Raw genomic sequence first — 19,214 nt, forward strand, 5'->3', positions numbered from 1 at the left:
TATTTTACACAAGTTGTATGGAAAATTTTGTTTTTGAAATAAATGTATTCTATGAAATCAAGCAAGTTAACATTATCGTGTACAACTTGAATTTGCTCATTTAAATGTTAATGTAGAACATGTTTTGCATTTAAAGTATTAAAGAGTCCTCTTGAACAAAAAGTCCTCACCATTTTAATTACTGAAGTAACTGAGCCAAACTAATGTTAACTGCTTTTTATTATTATTAACACAGAGAATCACTTTAAATTTTAGAATTTTCATACTAAACAAAAACTGCATTTGAACAATAAAATATAAAATTACCAACAAAAACTTCTCTTTTTATAATGCTCCAATTCAAAATGTTGTTTGCTCAAAATCTGACTCGTAGTATTTTTCTCAAAATTTCAGTGGTACAAATGGCCAAAGCTTGGCACCGCTTTCAGCAAGCCCATCGTCAAACTTTCTTTCCATTCGAAATTCTCTGTCTGAAATCCTTTCTGCAGCGTCTCCGTAACGCTTTTCATATATTGTATGAATACTTTTAGGAAGACGGATATCATCAGCAACAGTTGGACGATAATATATACCTACTGTAAGGCAAAATTTTTTTAAACAGTATTTTGACAGTAAAAATGCTAACGTTAACATGCCATGTGAAAATGAAAATTAAATGACTGCAGTACTCACTTTCACTGACGTCGATATATTCACTGTTGCGAAGTAGCCACTTTTCAGCATCTAGCTGTGCTTGTTTGAGCTGTCTGTGCCTTTCTCCTAAGATAATTCTTCTCTTCAGTGTGATTTTATATATTTAATAAATAAAATTAAGCAAACTGTTTCTTATTTACAATCAGGAAAGTTTAACTAAAATCGGACAGGAACTCCACAATTTAGCTTATTCATAATTACTGTTTTTAAATATAAATAGTCATTTCAGTTCCCTTAAACAAAAACATGAAAAAAATGTAATTACTTTCTGCACGATGTTGTTCGGTTATACAACGGAATTGTCGAAATGCTTCTATCGACATGTATTCATCCGAATTCTTTTTAAATTCACCAGACAAGCGAGGCGTTTCAACTTTGTGCACAGTTTCACATGTGGTGCCATTTTTTAACATATCGTCTTCAACTTCTTTATGTTCTTCATCACTTTGGTCTGATAGTTCCTCTCCGTGTTCACATTTTTCAGAAGAGCAAATGCTGCAATCTACACTGCTGCATTCTGAACTGGGATGGAAACCAGACAATGTAGCGTCATTGCCCAGAACATATTCACATCTAATATCATTTACCACTTTAATATGTCGACGGACAATATTCAAGCATTTAAAAAAATGTGACAAATAATCACTGATGGAATTATCCTGATACCATTCTTCCATTTTTAAAATGAAATCACGCTCAAACTGAAAAAAACAGAAACAATGAAAGTAAAACAAAAGTTAAAATTCGCCATGCGACTAAGAACATTCATGTTCACAAAACAACCAATACATATATGCAAAGAAAGACGTTTTAGTTTCACGTATAAATATAGTAGTTTCAAAATAGAAGTTCAACAGTTAAGTTCAGTTTATAGTTTCGATTAGAAATTTTAAAATAGAACCAATAGAAACAGTTTCAAGAATTGATTTGATAACAGTCGAATATGATGAAGCTGAGTACTGTAATTACAAGAAAATGCAAGTAATAACATAATACAGTAATTTGTAAAGTTGAATAGAACAGCATAAATATAAACAATATAAATAAACTTTATATTTATACTGCTGTTATTATTATTATTATTACGTACACTTCAGTAATACATTAAAGTAATTATAAATTGAAATATATTTTTTAGTCCAATAATGAAACTGATTCTAACGTTTCAAAATAGAGATTCACTACTTCTGCAGCAAAATCACACCATTTCTAACACCACAGTGAGAAATATTTCATCTGCGCTTCATTTATTATTACGTGTAAATAGCTTTTCATTATTATTGAATTAGTCGGTTTGACGAAGTTTCGATTTTTACATTGCAATAATAGTTTCCAATCAAATTGAACTCATACAACCTTGCTGTAATAGCTTCCTTGTAATATTTCATATCAAACACATATATAAATCTGCGTTTCAAAGAGAAGTTAAAGTGAACAAAAATGGCATGACGACATGCCGCAACACATGTGTATATTCTGCAATTTGCGCTTGTCTCTGAGGTTTTCTGCTTGCTTTATAAAATAACAAGTGGCAGTGGATTATGGAAATTGACAACAAATTGTACATGTGACTGGTTATCGCTCTATATTGTTTCGTATTATAAAATTCTTATTCTACCAATAAAAATTCTCGCAAAACACTCATATCATAATCGTCAGGGTCCTCTTCCGCCTGAAAAAGAATCATCATCATGCGGAAAACAAATAAAATCGTACTACTGTTTACGTTAATGATTCTTGTTTGTTCACCGGAATCTATCGTTGTCGAAGGTTGAAGCATTTGAATTGCGTCTTGAACATCAACAGATGAGGGTATCTGAAATATCCAAACGTTATAAATATCATTGATTAGAAAACAGTCATAATATATATTTACTTCTTCAGTCAATGTTAGCATATTGGTCAAGAAATGTGTCTGTTGCAATTCATCATCTGCATTTTCTTGTGTACCATTGAACGTCGTTATAAGACCGTGCTGTTGGTCAAAAGAAGGGTCAACTAATAATTTATCTTTCGCATAAGATTGCAAATTGTCTGTGACGTTTGAAATTTCCACATTTACATTTCCAATACATGAAGTGTCTTCTTAAATAGAAAAAATGAAATCAAATGCAACTTCAGTTTTTCTAGCTTACTAAAATCATCCAAAAAGGACATGTTGAAACCCTCCTTCTGTAGGCTTTTCACATATTCCAAATCAACATTAATTCCAATCTATAACAATAAACTCAACTTAAAATAAACTCGAATTTTTAAAATTGCAGAATAAGAAGCGTCAACCGTTTCATACATCGTTTAAAAACATTACATTAAAATTCAATTAAAAAATAATAATACTGATTAAGAAAGTGATTCATTCCTCCTTCATATAGCTAAAAAGTTATATTTAAATTTTGAAATTATTCATGCAACATTTTAACCTTTTTACTTGAATATAAGATCACTGTTATTAATATTCCGATTACAACTAAAACATGATAGGATTATTCTCTGTTGAAAAAACAGTATTTACATTGTTGCAGTGAACTGAAACTGTTGAAACATCTGTTGGTTCCATTAATTTTCCAGCAGTTGAACTGTCCTAAACCAAGGTTATCACAAAGTCAATCGACTACATTTAAGCATTGTTACTTTATTTGCTTGGATAATGGAACTAAATTCGTCCGGAAATAATTCATCCATAATGTTTCCTGCGTGTTTCTGAGCATCATTTACAGTTGCTTTCGATGCACTATAAAAATAAAACTTATGCAAGCAAAATCTCCTCATCGTTTGCAAAAAAATGCTCTCTTTCAAATTACATATATAAATATGTTCGATTCTATTATTAAGTTCATGTGTAAACATTTATTTTGACAAATTTACCCTGCTGATGAAGCTGAACCAACGAAAGCTTTGTAAAATAGCATTGCTTCGTCGACAGAAGTTCCCCACTCTGGTGTACTATCAACCTGGTTTGTGCTAGATGGACTCGTAGTATCGCCATCGTAAACTTCGTCTAAATTTTTGATTTACTTAAAAACAGTAATAACATGAAGAAAATTATCATTTGAAAACCGCTAAAAGTTTCCGCTTACCATTTGCTGGTGCCAGAGACGGCTCAACAAATTCGTTTTCTACTTCACTTTTATGTTCAGCAAACAAACATAACAGTTGTGTGCCCAAATGTAAACAATCTTCATCATCTTCTCTTTCAACATAAGAAAAATCATCATAAAAAATCTCTCTGGTATACGTCAACACACACAGTTTAGTTTCATTAATGCAATTCTTCTTCAGACATGACAGCTGCAAAGCAAATCAATGTATTATTTCAAAATAAAACAAACAAATAAAAAACAAAACTATATCACAGACATACATGTACGTATGGCTCTAAAAATGGAGCAGTCTGCTGAATCTTTCTTTTCATTGCATATGTAGAGGCAACAATTTCCACTGAATCCATATTATCAAAATGTACAAAACGACTAGAAACAAAATATACTTATTCCAATCCATCTACCGTCAAAAAGAAATAATTCATTGTACCTTGTTTTTCCTTTCTTACATGGTTCAACTCGTTTTGAACAAATTGAAAAGCCTAATTCACTTTTACAAATGTTCGGCATAAAGGGGAGCTTTTGTTGATAATAGGCTATTTTTTCCTGTAAATCAAATTGACAAAGAATATTGGAAAACACATCAGCACTGATTCACATACTATTTATTACCTTGCTAAATATAAAAGTTATAAAATGAAACATTTTTGACGCTTCTGCACAATAGAAATCGCTGAATCTTGAATGACTCAACCAAACATGAACAAGAAGTTCCAGATCAGCCTATTAAAAAGCATATTTTGCTCATTTCTACACAGATTCCACAACACTAATACAAATTTTAATTTAAATTTGCGTGCATTATAATTTTTCACTGTAAAACAATTATTTATTACCTTCAAATCTAAAAGAGTTCTGTAATAAGATCGATGCGCTTTGTTACAAATACAGTTGAAATCAATCGGATTAGACACCCACGTTAGTGTAAACACTTCTTCGGCAATTAGCGACTTTGTAAAACACTGCTCAGAATCTTTCCTAAATTTTATGTGCAATACAATACAATACAACATATAGTTACAATCGATCATATCGCTAACAAACCAGGCAAAAAGTGCTAAGTAAAATTCCATTAACGGCCGTAATTCGGAATAATTTCTGTCGGCACCGTCAGAATAAATTTTTCTCAGCAATTCGTCAGGTATACGACTGTTTTCTTCTTCTTCATAAAAATCGAAAATTTCCTGCTCTTCAGAAGTTTCTACGTCTCGCAAAATTCTCCATTCACAATCTGATTCTTCCATCCTGCAGCTTTCCACTAAACATAAAAGTCCATAAAACTGACGGAAATAAATTTAATCACAAACAACTAGGGTATCCCGTTCTGATAGTGCAGATGGTTTGTGAAGACTAAATAATTAAATTGTGCTACTCTTGCATGCAAGTGGTACATGTGCTTGAAAATATTTTTACTTAAAAATTCGACATCAACGTCAGAACAAGCAGTTCAACAGAGACAAGCGAATCAACCATGTTGAACAACTGCGACCTTTACTGCGTTAAAAATCAATTGTTCTAGAATACTGTAACAAAGTAACAGTAAAGCAAGGCCGAAAACATAAATAAACAATTTACTCATTAAGAAAAGGCTAAAATAATATTTTTTCCAATAAAAAAAATTTATTAATGCCACAACTTATTTCAAATAGCCTGAAAATGCATTCAAAAATTATATACGCCCACCAAGGAAAGTTCATGATTCAAACTTTCAACAGCTAGTTAAAAATTTTACAACCACTCATTCTTCCAATTTAAAATACATGAAAAAACATAAGAAAACTATTTGAGTAGTAAATACTTTCATATTTTTTTACAATATACTTTATTAATGCTTCAAAACAAAAATATAACTATTGTAATAGTATAACAAAACATATATATATATATATATATATAATATATATATGGACCATTATATTGAAATAGAATACTGGTTACGCAATAAAAACATAGTTTCAGTATTCAAAGTTACACCTCCAGTTTAGACAAATTCAAAGCAGCAAGCATAATGTGATCAGCGTATCGCATCAAGAATGAATATTCTGGACGAATGCGGGTGAGAATATCCAGAAACACTTCTCCAGGTGGAATAAGGAACATACGAACATTTGGTTCCAGTGTACTGTTCTCCGTCACTCCCTGCAACTTCAATTCAGCAACTCCAGCGCATCGTCTTCCTTTGAGGAAATTCTGAATTTCGCTAAATTTTTTTTCATCACGTCCTTTCTGTCCATCGGACGTTTCGTTCGAAACGACAAAAAACAGCAAAAACATAAACTGACGTTGGCCAACCCACAGCTTCGGCTCGGCAGGCATATTTGCCAAATCGAGCCCACTTTTGATGGTGATTTCTACCGCGGCATTATCGGGTGCATACAAATAACGGTCTACAATGTTTTCCGAACCAACAAGTAAGATCATATTGCCCAAGCAATAAATATTGGTCAACGCGAGCCGGCCACGCCAACAAAACTTTCGTCCCTTCAATAAAGTCAAAATGTCTGGAAGGTTACCAAAATCATTGTTGCTGAACGAAATCATCTCCGGCTGCGGCAAAATAGGAGGACATGCTGCGTTGTTTTGACTGTTAGACAACGCGTTCAGCTGTTCCATTTCTTTATCCACAAAACGACGACCAATGCTGATACGATGCACCACATGAATAGAGCATCTATCAATATCTTTCATCTTTGTCGAATGAAATCTACCAACTTTTATGCGAACGTACTTTCCGTCTTCTGTCATCGCACCTTGTCGGGCCAATCTCTGCTTTACAATTTTCACAGCTTCGGGTCGAGATGGTTCAGATTTCTGACCTTTCGACGCCATGTCCTGTTGATTTTCCATTCCAAATACCAATGAATCTAAAATGATAGAAAAACCGAACCAAGTTTTCACAACAGCAAATCGAAAACAAAGAAATGCAACAACATAACAGTAAGACAAAGAATAGATGATAAAGTGAAAAAATAATATCAGTAATGATAACTTCTCAGATCAAAAATTTCAGTAATAAAATATTACTTCAACAATGAAAAACTTTGAAACCCACCAAAATTTTGAAAACCGACTACAATACAAATTCAATGTACTACTTTGTGATGTACAGTAATTTATAATAAAGTTGTCATATGAAACAAAATTAAATTTAAAAGTTAAATAATATTTTTTACATAAATATGTTTAAAATTATTTATAAAATAATATGCATTTTTCTTTTATTAATATATTATAATAAAATGTTTCTTCTAAATGAGGTCAATTAAATATATCTTTTATTTTGAATTGAATTACCATATAGCTGTAGCTTTATAAATGAAAATTTAATTTTTCACAAACAATACCCATTAAGCATCTTATTTTTCTCACAGCACCAGTATAATTGCATATATAATATTTGTACTTGATGCATAGATTTCACTGTAGTATTTTAATTGATATGCTACGTTTTAGGGCATCTGAGAAATTTATCTTTTGGTATTTTACTTTTCGGTAAAATAAAAAATATTACGTTTATTAGACTGAAAATTATATCTTTTGATCAATGAATTAAAAGCATGAAGTTGGTCTTCTTTCAACAGAAAAATTTTAAAAATGTATATCTAATAATCACAACTATTTACTTTGTTTACATTCAGTGTAAACAGATAATTGTGCAAGATTTCCTGAGGTTGTTTAAACTGACACGTATTGCTGTTACATGTGTCTGTCTTAACTTAACACTTAACTCTGCTAGTTGGTAACAGCAATCAGTGAGTTCCTCTTTTTGTAGTCCTCTTACCAAAACGTCAAGCATGTCAATGGGAATTATTCACAAGAGCAACAAAAATTTAGTAAACTTGAATTTTGGTCGTAAGGCAAAGCTTCCAAAAGCAACATGATATTAGTAGCAGTGTAACACTGGATTAAACATTGTTTTCAATTGTTTTTAGCAAAGAGTGGCAAAGGTTTTCATCTATATTGATTTCAAGATTTGTTTGTTAATAGTTCAGAATGTGGCTACTTGCTCCGATTTTGAATTTGTTATACTCTTTAACAGCAACAGCGTTGGCTTCAATGAATTGTTAGGCAATCATGCTTCGGTAGTTGGCTAAGCTTTTTGATAGCCTAATAAATCAGATAGCTAAAATAGGCCTTTTTTCACGCATATTTTCTTTTCCCGTAGTTGGACTGTCAATCGCAACAATATTATAAAATCAGCATTGTACAGCAGTAATGAACACAGTATAATAATAATAACCGTTTACCCAAGAATCAGTGAATGCAGATAACGTGGTTACAAAAGCACCGGAATCAAATGTCCTATTCTAGAAAAATGAATGGTACTGGACACGGTTTTTAGCTCCAAAAGAATACTAAGCGATCAAGAAAGAACTTTCTAATCAGACATACTAAAATCAATGAATTCATGACAACTATACTGCAAAAACAACAAGATGTGCATTTCTATTTATTCAAATTTCATTTACTTCTAATATATATTGTATGAAGAAAAATTCCTGCAGAAAACAATGCGTTCAGGTCATTATAAATAATATTTTTATGAAAGTTTCAAATCACTTTGTAAATTATCGGGCAGGTTAATTATTTTAGTCTTATCAACATCATCTAATGCTGCGATTCGACTTTCCATAAAACGCACTGCTAAGCGCGGCCATCTTTTATTCAGTGTTGCCGCTTGCATTCGAACCAATGCTGGTCGCTCTCTCATCTTCACCAGATAGTACAATTTTCCGTCAAACATTGCGCAATCTTAAACAAAGTCATTATAAACCTGAACAATAATACCCACATATATCTATATGTATATATTAATGGTTACTCTGACAATATTTTGTTAATATATATAATTTCACAAAATTATTTATATAGGCAAAGTGCCATACTCAAAATTTTTAGTGGTATTCCAATGGGATCTGCAATCGGCATAGACAAAGAAGCAGAAGCACGCTGAATATTCCGCCGAGGAACTTCAGAAAAAAACCTCCGTTCAATTGGCTTAACAGGAGAATCATTCATTTGTTCGCTAGACGAATTTTCATTCTTTAAGCTTTTCTCAAACGCTTCAATAAGTTCAGGACAATGCAAGTTCTCCGCTGGTTCCCATGTGCAGTCAGCCGAGCTAAAATCTTTCCATTTCAAATAATATTGAACTTTTCCATCACATATACGTTTGTTCAGTATTTCTTCAACAACATACACAGGACTGTTATTCTGTCCTGATTTATTATCTTCCGTATCAGTCATAGTAAAAACTATACGTTCAGAAAAATAAAAAATAAGTAGGGCATATGAGAATACTGTATTAAAAATATTTCAAGTATTATATTTGAAATATGACAAATATATCTGAATTAAATGAAATTAAATGAATAATAATGTATTATAGCACTGTTCGTTCAAACGTACTTGTGTGATTCGATTTTTAATTGCTTTATTTAAATTGGCAAATTTAAAAATCAATAAGATTACGGTAGAAATTTGATGAATGTGGAATCTTTAAAAACGTTCTGATTAAACAAATTTTAAAATATAAATTATAAACAGGGTTCAGTAATTGTACGAAGTTTATTAAATATATTTTTGTTTCTTAAATTTCTGTTTCATCTAGCAAAGAATAATAACAAAATGACAATCCTGATGAATTTGCCGTGCTTACAGATTTTGTTTTGCATTTTTAATCATAATTTTGTATGATTCTGGGGAAACGAAAATTTTATTGTTCACTGCAGAGAGTTAGGTTTTCTGTTAAATGTAGCAAAAAATATCAATTAACATCATAATTTGCTCTCATCACTTATTGCAGAAAAACAACAAATAATGCACATCTAAAAAATGCATATGCAAAATTTAACATAATGCATTCATTTTAACATTGAAAATGAAAAGTGAAAAGAAATAAAATTTACTCATTTTCGATAGAAATTGAACAAGTGAAACAAAAAAGATTTCAAAATATCTCAACCAGTATGAATATAAATGATGTTAGATGGTAAGATCTAATACTAGTACACAACAAAATGAAAACAATAACCTAAACAAATAGATATCTAATTTTCGGTTAAATCAACACGACTTTTAGATGTCGCATTATCGGGAGAGGAAATTCCCGACTGTTTCATTCGCTTTAGGTATACCACCTTTTCACAATCATTGCTGAATTTATGTAAAAGGTAAAGATTGCCAAGACAAAGGGGAAATAGCAGCAACGCGACGTAAGAAAGAAAGTTCATTGGATTCTGCACAGCATATTGAAGAAGAATTAACCAGCTTCGTTGTATGTATTGCCAAACCATACTTTTACCTTCAAAGAAAGAAAATGTAAGCAAGGTAAAATGAGCTTTCACATTCATTTTTAACTCAAAACTAAATTTTACAATTTAAAGAATATCTTACTGGTTATAACTTGATTTATTATACTGGATTCACTTAGTGTAAGATTAAGTACTTCATCCTTGTAAGAAATTAATTGTTATTTGCATTTTTCATTATTACTTATTCACGAAAAAACTGTACATTTCAGCTCTAAAAACTATACAACGTTAATCACATTATTTTACTTAGTATTATTTACGGTATGATGATCAAGTTATAAATGTTTTTAATCTCAGTATTTAAAAATGTTATAAGATTTTGTTTCTATGTAATAAAACAATTTCATGTAATTAAATACTTTTCATTTTACATTATAAAAGGATATTTCATAATATGCATTATTTCTCTGGTATAATCAAAACATATCGAAGTCGTTAAGTTCATAAGAATTCTGCATAGTTCTAGACAAAGCATAGCAACGAAGTTAATTATCAATTTATAAGAAATATATTTATATTTGATAGTATTGTTATTTGAAATATAATGAAGCTGCTTTGAAATTGCACATGCATTATTTTTTTTTCAAGAAATCTTGAGCAGGTAGTTTTGAGGGCATTGCTAAATCCTCATTTCAAACTGAAAGCAAATAATTTAATGTGAATGATTTTCTAATCTTTTAACACATTGTTTGAAGTAAATATTGAATTAGGTTAGAAACGAAGTTCCATGAAAGATGTTCTCTTATTCCAAAGTAAGGACCTTTGTAAATGTCAGAATGAACTAAAGGCAGATTGCATGAAAATATTAAAGGAACTAACGAAGTATATTATATAATTTTTGAATTTGAAAATTTGAATTCAACTATTAGATTGTTGTTTTGGGTCTGCTCTCATTGTTGATATCAAAGGCATGCCGATCGACATTTGATTGGTTTTAAATTTCATAGGTTGTCGTTGCAAAGAAGCCAAAATTTGACAAATAGAGCGCATTACAATGACAACCAGTAAAATTTAGGTTCGCGACAACGAATAAAATTCCAATTCCATGACAACCAATGAAATTTTAGGTCAATCAAATTTTTAAGCGGCGTGCCTTTGATGTCAACACTGAATCTATCCCGTTATTTTGTTAAATGAGATCAAATTTCGAATTATAAAACCATTAGATACAGACGTAATTAAGCTGCGTAATATTATTTTAAGCATTCTTGACTTTTTTTTAATGTCTGTTGGGTTCCTACATAAATATTTGATTCAGTGATTTCAGAGCATAAAATAAAGGTTAATGTATAACAATTCCAACAGCAAAATCTCTTCATGAAAATGTCTTAATTCTCATTGCATTTTTGTTTTTTGCATATTTTGTACTTTTTTGTCTATAAAATCTCCTTTCGAGGTATCTTTCAATGTGTTTTATTGATTTTTATCAAAACATTCTTGCATTTCAACTGCTTTAAAGAATCTATCTTGAATAAAAAGTTCATTGTTTTTAAAAGTTGAAAGTAAACATTGTAAAGTTATTAGTAAAATTATTAAATTTATTAAATAAGTTTTACTTCTCATACATTTTCAAAACAAATATTCATTCCTTAATGTTAATTTTAAAGTTCAAATAACTGTTTATTTATTACGGTAAGTTGTTATTGATCAGAAGATCAACACTTTATTTTCCTTTTATATAAAAAAGTGTAATTTAAAATATTTAATTCCTAATAAAATTATGCGACTTAATAAGCAATTTTTAATTTAACTTATTTTTTTATTGTTCTAGAAATCTGACCTAACTTAATTATCATTGTATGTATTACTGTGGCCTACTTTTACCATCCGTTCAAACAGACAATCAGAGTGGTTGATGAATTGATGTTTGCGCCATGCCTGCCTCTGATTATCGCAAGAAAATTTGCTACTATTACGACAGTAAGTAAAAAAATGTCCAGTGTTGTCAATTGCTGCCAGTGTTCCGGGTTTTACTTGGGAATATTTTTCTTATTTAGAACAGTTCTTTTATCATTCAGTGTAGCATAGTATAGTTTAATGCCTCTCTAACCCTTTGAGGGGTAGTGGACTGCTTGTTGTCAAAGTTGTTATTGTTTGTTTAATATTCTGAAATTTAATTTATGTTTGTTATATTTCTTTTCTACTTATATATAATGTTATATATAATATATATATATATATATATATATATAATGTTTTTTTTTCATTATTCTATGTAATTTAGTGAATTGTTTACTTTGTTTTGTATTGTTTTATAGTTCATTTTCTTCAATTATTAGCTATCATTTCACTTATTTTCAGATTTATTTCACTTATTCACTTCACTTATTTTTCAGATTTATCATTTCTTTGGGAAGGTATTACTGGAAGTTGCTACTTTTTTAATGACTTAAATGAGAGGTTTTTTGCATTTTCATAGATATAACAATTTCAGGCGAAGTCGGCAACTTTTACTATGGCCAAGGACATCCGATGAAGCCGCAACGCATCAGAATGGCTAACAATTTAATTCTGAATTATGGTCTGTATCGTCACATGGAAATTTACGTATGTTATTTTCATTTTATTTCATATGTTAATTATATGAGAGCTGTTGGTTGGAAAATAGAATGGGCCCAATGAACGATTTTTATTGTGTTTAGAAACCGACATGGGCCACCGTTGATGAAATTCGACAATTCCATAGTGAAGATTACATTACATTTTTGGAGAGTGTTCATCCGGAAAATTTGATGGACTACAACAAGCACATGCAACGCTGTGAGCTTTTTGTTGTTTTTGCTTTCAGATTAAATTCATCAAATTATTATGTTTAAGTCAACGTTGGGGAAGACTGTCCAGTTTTTGAGGGTTTGTTTAGTTTTTGCCGAATTTCTGCTGGAGGGTCACTTGGTGAGTTTTAACGAATATAACTTTCTTCCATTTGTTTTTTGACGTTTGTCGATTTGTTTGCTTCAGCAAGTGCGTGCAAATTGAATCGCAGAGCTTGTGATATTGCAATTAACTGGGCTGGAGGACTTCACCATGCGAAAAAATACGAAGCATCCGGATTTTGTTATGTGAACGACATTGTTCTCGCAATTTTGAGTTTATTGCGGTATAAATGGGTCAGAAATGAAATATGTGCTATAAATTACTTTTTTAGTCATCATCAGCGTATTTTGTACGTGGATATTGATTGCCATCATGGGGATGGCGTTGAAGAAGCGTTTTTTACATCTGATCGCGTCATGACAGTTTCTTTTCACAAATACGGAGAATATTTTCCAGGAACTGGCGATTTAAAGGTTCAACTTATTCTTCATGAAAACCATTTAGTTTATTAAATAAACGTTTTTATTTAGGATGTTGGAGCAGGACGTGGAAAATATTATGCTGTAAATTTTCCACTTCGTGATGGCATTACTGACGACTCATATCGCAGCATATTTGAGCCAGTAAATTTTGTCATTAAAGTTATTTTTAATGTTTAAAGAAAGCACCTTGTAGCCTCAAAATCTTATATATCTGTTTTTCTCATTAGCATTTAGTTTTTTTTACTTAGAAATAATTTTTTGGTTGTTAATCAATGATTTAGTTTGTAAACAAACGAATAATTATGTTAAGTGCCGTATCAAAGTAATTAGACATTTGTTAAAGTTAACTCGTTCAGTATTTGGCAGATGGCATTGCACTTATTTTTGTTAAATGATTAGGTACATAGTGTTGCACTGTTTTTTGCGTTTTTATGGAATGTTTGCTGTTAAAATTGGTTATTTTTAAGGTAATCACTAAAGTTATGGAATCTTTCCAGCCAAGCTTGATTGTGATGCAATGCGGCGCAGATTCTCTGACAGGCGATCGATTAGGTTGTCTGAATTTGACCGTCAAAGGTACAGTGGTAAAGGGTAGACATTTTTCTTGAAAGCTGACGTTTTAGGACATGGTCGATGTGTGGATTTCATTCGAAGACAGAATTTGCCAATGCTAATGCTTGGCGGCGGCGGCTACACAGTACGCAATGTCGCTCGTTGCTGGACTTATGAAACGTCCGTAGCAATTGGCACAGAAATTAGCAATGGTACTATTTTATAATTTGTTTATTATTTTTATATTACTCAGAACTTGATCTATTAATTTTTTGATATTGTTTTTGTTGCAGATTTACCCTACAATGACTACTTTGAATATTTTGGTCCTGATTTCAAGTTGCACATTCCACCGTCAGCTATAACTGATCAAAATTCAAAGGAATATTTGCAAGACATACAGTATGTATTTTGTTTGGTACTGGGATTTTAATTTTTTATAAATTTTTCCGTAGGATGAAGCTTTTCGAAAATTTGCGTATGCTGCCTTGCGCACCGTCGGCGCCAATAATGCGTAAGGAATTTCTTCTTTCTTTATGGGTTAGGATTTAATTAATGGTTTGTTCATACAGCAATACCTGATGATCCATTAAGTCACGTGAAAACTGAAGAAGATGAAGAAATGAAGCATGCCGACGAACGGCTTCCAGGTTGATTATTCATATATTGGTTTTTCTTTTTCTTTTACTACACACAGATTCTTACAAAAGTTTAAAAAATTTTCAGCTAGCTTATGTGATAAAATGATAGAACAAGAAGGTGACTTTTACACCGACGAAAGCAAAGGCGATGCGGAAGAAATTGATACTACTAACATGGTATTAGAAAATCTGCAGCAGCGTTCGTCAGATCCATTGCAGTCTCCGCCACAAAAAGTGAAGAAAGAAGAGAACTGAAAAAACTTTCAGCTGAAGTTCAGCGGCAGCAGCAGCAGTAGCATTATTTTAAACATTTTATACAACGTACTCAATATTTCGGACATTATTTTAGTTGTTTTACATTTATTTCTACGAAAGCACGTTCGACGTGACAGTTATTAGTTATGCATATCTTTTCATAATCGTAAATTTTGTCAGTTTTTTCTGCATTCGTGAACTGTTCGTTTTTTGCTAATGCAACATGCTAAACGGAACAGTTTCCATTTAATATATATTTTTTGACATTCCTCCTAACTGAGAAATTATAACTCAGTTATCTACTTTTAGGTTCTAGATTTATTCAAATTCAACTGCTTTTATTGCAGTTTAACATATCTGAAAGTATTCTTTGTAACGGTTGTGCATATATCTTTTCTATTTTACTAGCAAAAGTATTATATATTGTATTTAATTATATCAATAAATATGCCCAAAAAAGAAAGAAAATAATATATTATGAGATGAAACAATGATTTTCCGCTAACAAATGTGAACAAAATCAACACGCTGGTAGTGGAAGCTGTAGCATTACAATTTAAATAATCAATGAAAGTGAAAACAGCACTGTGCACTGGTGGATGTTTTTTTCAATATTGGGATTTCGTTTATTCAGTTGTAATGGAAAGTAATTTTATTAAAGCAAAACCACTTGATCACAATTAACGGGGATTTAGAAAAGAATAATGATAAATGGAACATTTGGAATTGTTTTTTTCCGGGGGGGGAGGATGAGTGGGAAATACAGTGATTATTAGCTTTGCTCAGCGCAAATACTGAATGAAAACGTTTGCAAATATATGTTTGTTGAAATCATAATTCCACAATAACAACAGTAACAAACTTCGCGTCAATGTTTTGATCTTGGAATATACAGTTTTAACGGATGGCTATGTGGAATGGATATTAGAGTAGACGGCAGTTGCCAAGCAATAACTTGCTGTTTGAAAAAGGCAAAATATTGTTTTTTTCAATAATTACTTTTCATCCAACAACAGCAGTGAATGATTTTTCAGTTCAATCTCTAATGAAAGCGCACATGTTCACATTTTGCACGTCACTGGACACAGCTGTTGGATCTTTCTTTTTGTTTATGTTGTTGTCGATTGTATTTGCAAAAAAATCATTTTCAATAAATCATAAGCCCTATTATATATATATATATTGTTATATATATATATTGTTATATCATGTAAGGAACAAAAAAATATAGAATTTATGCTTGAACTTCATGCACAGATTGAAAAACTACTCGGCACTTTTTCCAAATCTTCTGATGGTCGAGCGTATTAGTCTATTATGCAAATATGTGGCTTGGGCTTTTTCAACTGCTAAGTAAAAGTTGTTCTCTTTTTCTTTTTTGTTATTTTTTGGTTTTCTATTCCATAATGATTCAACGTTCAGAGTTCAACTGTTCACCGTGGACAGTAATTGTCTTTTTTGGATTTATTCTTCTCCCATTTTTTATCTCATAATACTTGCACATACAGATAGAAATTTCCTTTTGACAATGATGATATGAACCTTTTTGTATTGCCTAAAAACAATCACCGCTGGTAAAAATTATCACAATAAAACGGTCATCATTCAGCTCTTCCCTTATCACTGTCCTACTTTTAATCACTGGCTTCGGTTAATCCTCCCATTGTTTGCTTCTAGTTGTAAGGTAATAATCTTATATGGCCAGGTCAGAGGACAATAGAATGACGAAGAACTGCTTTCAGAAAAGATGGAGACAGCTGTTGAACTTCTGTTCCACATCGTCTAATTTGCTGATAACATCAGCGATGTGCAATAATCTGACGTCTCTGGTCTTTCTTCTTTTATTGCTGATAAATTATTTTGACTATATTCACTGCATATGAATTAACACAAACATCAGTGAATACGCTGAACTAACTGCTTTTAATATTCAGTTGTCTTAATATTTTTTCAATTACGTTAATAAAATTTCAGAATTATATAGAATATTTTTGGTTCCATTCAGGTTTTCCAATTTTACAAATAATAGCGAGTTCTTATTCAGATAATGAAAATAAAATCATATAAAAAATTATGAATCTTTTGATAGCTATGCAGTGTCTGTCAATTAATCACATTGTTAATCAATTGATCTTTGAATTGAATACGCGATGAATTCAACAGCTCACAAGCACTTCTATGGCACTTTTAATATTCTTTCAACAATGCATCAACATTCTTTCAGTGACATACATCAACGTGTTATTATCAAAAACTCAGAACTAAGGTGATTGTAACTTAACGACGTACATTTTTTCAGCACTAAGAAAAAAAACCTTAAAATGATCAGCTAGTTTGCGATTGTGTTGAATGCTGTTAATGAAATTGTGACTGTGAAGCCGCCGTTGTTTTGTTGGCTTACATTGAGGTAGCACTATGATATACTAGCGATGATGGACACTCGAGGCGTTAGATTATCATTCATGATCGCATCTGTCAAAATTATTCATTTCAATATTCAATTACCCTAAAAAAGCGAATGAATTATACAAGAATATCAAACAATAGCATAACCGTTCCGCTCAACTTATCCACTGTCATTTGTCAAGCCTTAAAATTCATAGTGAAAACGATCTTTTAAATTATTACATTTTAAAGTTTTAAAGTTATCAACATGCAATAGAAACTAATTGACATGCATAAATATATTTGCTTATGGAAATTTACTAAAACTTTTTTGATAATAATTTTGATATTTGTGCCACACTGAATAAAATAACATTCAGTAATATTTAGAAAGGAATATTTTTTTGATCAGGAAATTATCATATCAGTACACAACAAGAAAACCTTTTATTGATCGAAACGGCTTTGTATCATTATTTGCTATTCATATGCATTTGTCATTTGATTAATTACTCTAGTTTCACATCATTATTTTCAACTCGTTTTCTACTCATGCAGAGCCATTGTGCCGGGTACAACTGTTCTGGCTAATTACATCACTTACAGCTTCTCTTTATACAAAATACTGTGGAACTCTGATTATCTGAACATATGATTTCAGATAATCGTACTTTCAGATAATCAGACGTTTTCAATTTTTCAAAACGTATGTACATAATTGAGGCGTTTATAACTGTTATTCTTAATTAGACGCGGAATAGTAGACATTCCGTTTATTATGCGACGTTATTTGCCCTTTACACGTTCAAATTGCATGAACGCTTATTAACACGGTCGATTATATTTTCCAGCGGTACATTCACAAAAAGCACCAAGTTTACATTGTGTCAGATTTTATAAAATCAGTAATAAGTTTCTGTTTGAACGAAGATACATAGCTTCTTATGTGCAGCGACATCGCAAATATGTCACATTAGCATCAGCTGAGTAGCGCTGAATTCTTTCTGAGCTCCACCCACTTCAAGTCGTCTTTGAAGCAATAATGGCTTCTGAATGGCTCAGCCCTTCATTTTATTTAACAGACATATCGACATAATCATTTTCATCTTTTTCCACTGCTTCGATTATTTTATCGTCAGTTAATGTTCCAAATAATGGGATATCAACGTGGGATTTGGTCTATTTGGGGACAAATTTTCACCGCCTTTTCTTACTGGTCGTTCAACGCGTTATCTTATTGGACCTTCAATTCATCGTCTTATTGCTTTTCTTTATCTAATTGCTCATTGATTCAAACTCTTCAGTTGTGATTAACTGCAATATTTTTTCATTCCATTGGTTTAAATATTTTCATTTACGATTACGTAACTTTAATAGTAGTAACGTAACATTAGTAGTGAGAAAAATTTTTATTATTCAAAAATTACCTTGAGTTTGCTTTTATCAAAATTTATGAAGTTTCATCATTCATTGAAATTTCATTTTTTAAAATATATTGTTTGTGGTAAAGTTCATACTTTTTAATGATCAGCATTTTTAAAAACGAATTTTTATCATTGCTCTCTATATTTCATTGTAACACAATGACGTTATATCAAATGCGATAGTAATAATTCAGAAAAACTAATACAAAAAAGAAGTTAAATAATAATTTTTATTTTTCACTAGCCAACAGCAGCAACAACAACAGTAAAGAATAGACAGACGTTACGTTTTAACTCGCAGTTTCACTTAATTTTACGCATGATTTCACGCATATGCCTTTGTCAAATATTGTTCGCGTTTCTCGCAACCCCATTTGTTTTTTTGGAAAAGGGCGATTTTAATACAAAGGGAAAATGCGCAATTGACGAATTGTTCACAGTTGCAGTTCTGAGTTAAAATTAGGACTGGCAATTGCTAATTTTTGTTAGCATCGAAATACTTTTCTGATTTTGTTGGTTGTTCTCTGAAAATTTCTACTCTACTTTATCTTTC

General features: G+C 31.3%; 2 protein-coding genes across 2 annotated transcripts; one reads left to right on the plus strand and one right to left on the minus strand.

The window, feature by feature from the left end:
* Window positions 1–381: 381 nt before the first annotated feature.
* On the minus strand, window positions 382–9,041 carry Tsp_11411 (putative chromo' (CHRromatin Organization MOdifier) domain protein). The gene is made up of 14 exons (XM_003372623.1): window positions 8,681–9,041; window positions 5,769–6,658; window positions 4,631–5,074; window positions 4,407–4,517; window positions 4,225–4,340; window positions 4,055–4,163; window positions 3,771–3,981; window positions 3,559–3,691; window positions 3,325–3,424; window positions 2,829–2,907; window positions 2,570–2,778; window positions 2,312–2,509; window positions 959–1,394; window positions 382–575 (listed from the first exon to the last, which is right to left on the minus strand). The coding sequence occupies exons 1-14, from the start codon at window positions 9,039–9,041 to the stop codon at window positions 382–384; spliced, it is 3,591 nt and encodes a 1,196-aa protein (XP_003372671.1).
* A 2,930-nt stretch (window positions 9,042–11,971) lies between these two features.
* On the plus strand, window positions 11,972–14,852 carry Tsp_11412 (histone deacetylase Rpd3 protein). Its single transcript, XM_003372624.1, has 13 exons — window positions 11,972–12,032; window positions 12,543–12,655; window positions 12,751–12,868; window positions 12,926–12,958; window positions 13,067–13,205; window positions 13,254–13,395; window positions 13,453–13,545; window positions 13,872–13,995; window positions 14,028–14,168; window positions 14,250–14,358; window positions 14,412–14,470; window positions 14,529–14,606; window positions 14,683–14,852. Exons 1-13 carry the CDS (start codon window positions 11,972–11,974, stop codon window positions 14,850–14,852), a joined length of 1,380 nt encoding a protein of 459 aa, XP_003372672.1.
* Window positions 14,853–19,214: the final 4,362 nt, after the last annotated feature.

This window comes from Trichinella spiralis (genome assembly GCF_000181795.1).
Source record: "Trichinella spiralis strain ISS 195 chromosome Unknown Scfld9, whole genome shotgun sequence".
NCBI lineage: Eukaryota > Metazoa > Nematoda > Enoplea > Trichinellida > Trichinellidae > Trichinella > Trichinella spiralis.

Coding starts and splice junctions, on each gene's coding strand:
- Tsp_11411 (XM_003372623.1), bottom strand. CDS start 9,041: ATGACTGATACGGAAGATAATAAATCAGGACAGAATAACAGTCCTGTG. Junction 6,659..8,680: donor AATACCACTAAAAATTTTGA/GTATGGCACTTT, acceptor CTATCATTTTAG/ATTCATTGGTATTTGGAATG. Junction 4,518..4,630: donor GAACTCTTTTAGATTTGAAG/GTAATAAATAAT, acceptor GCTTTTTAATAG/GCTGATCTGGAACTTCTTGT.
- Tsp_11412 (XM_003372624.1), top strand. CDS start 11,972: ATGTTTGCGCCATGCCTGCCTCTGATTATCGCAAGAAAATTTGCTACT. Junction 12,869..12,925: donor CAACAAGCACATGCAACGCT/GTGAGCTTTTTG, acceptor ATTATGTTTAAG/TCAACGTTGGGGAAGACTGT. Junction 14,471..14,528: donor ACCGTCGGCGCCAATAATGC/GTAAGGAATTTC, acceptor TTGTTCATACAG/CAATACCTGATGATCCATTA.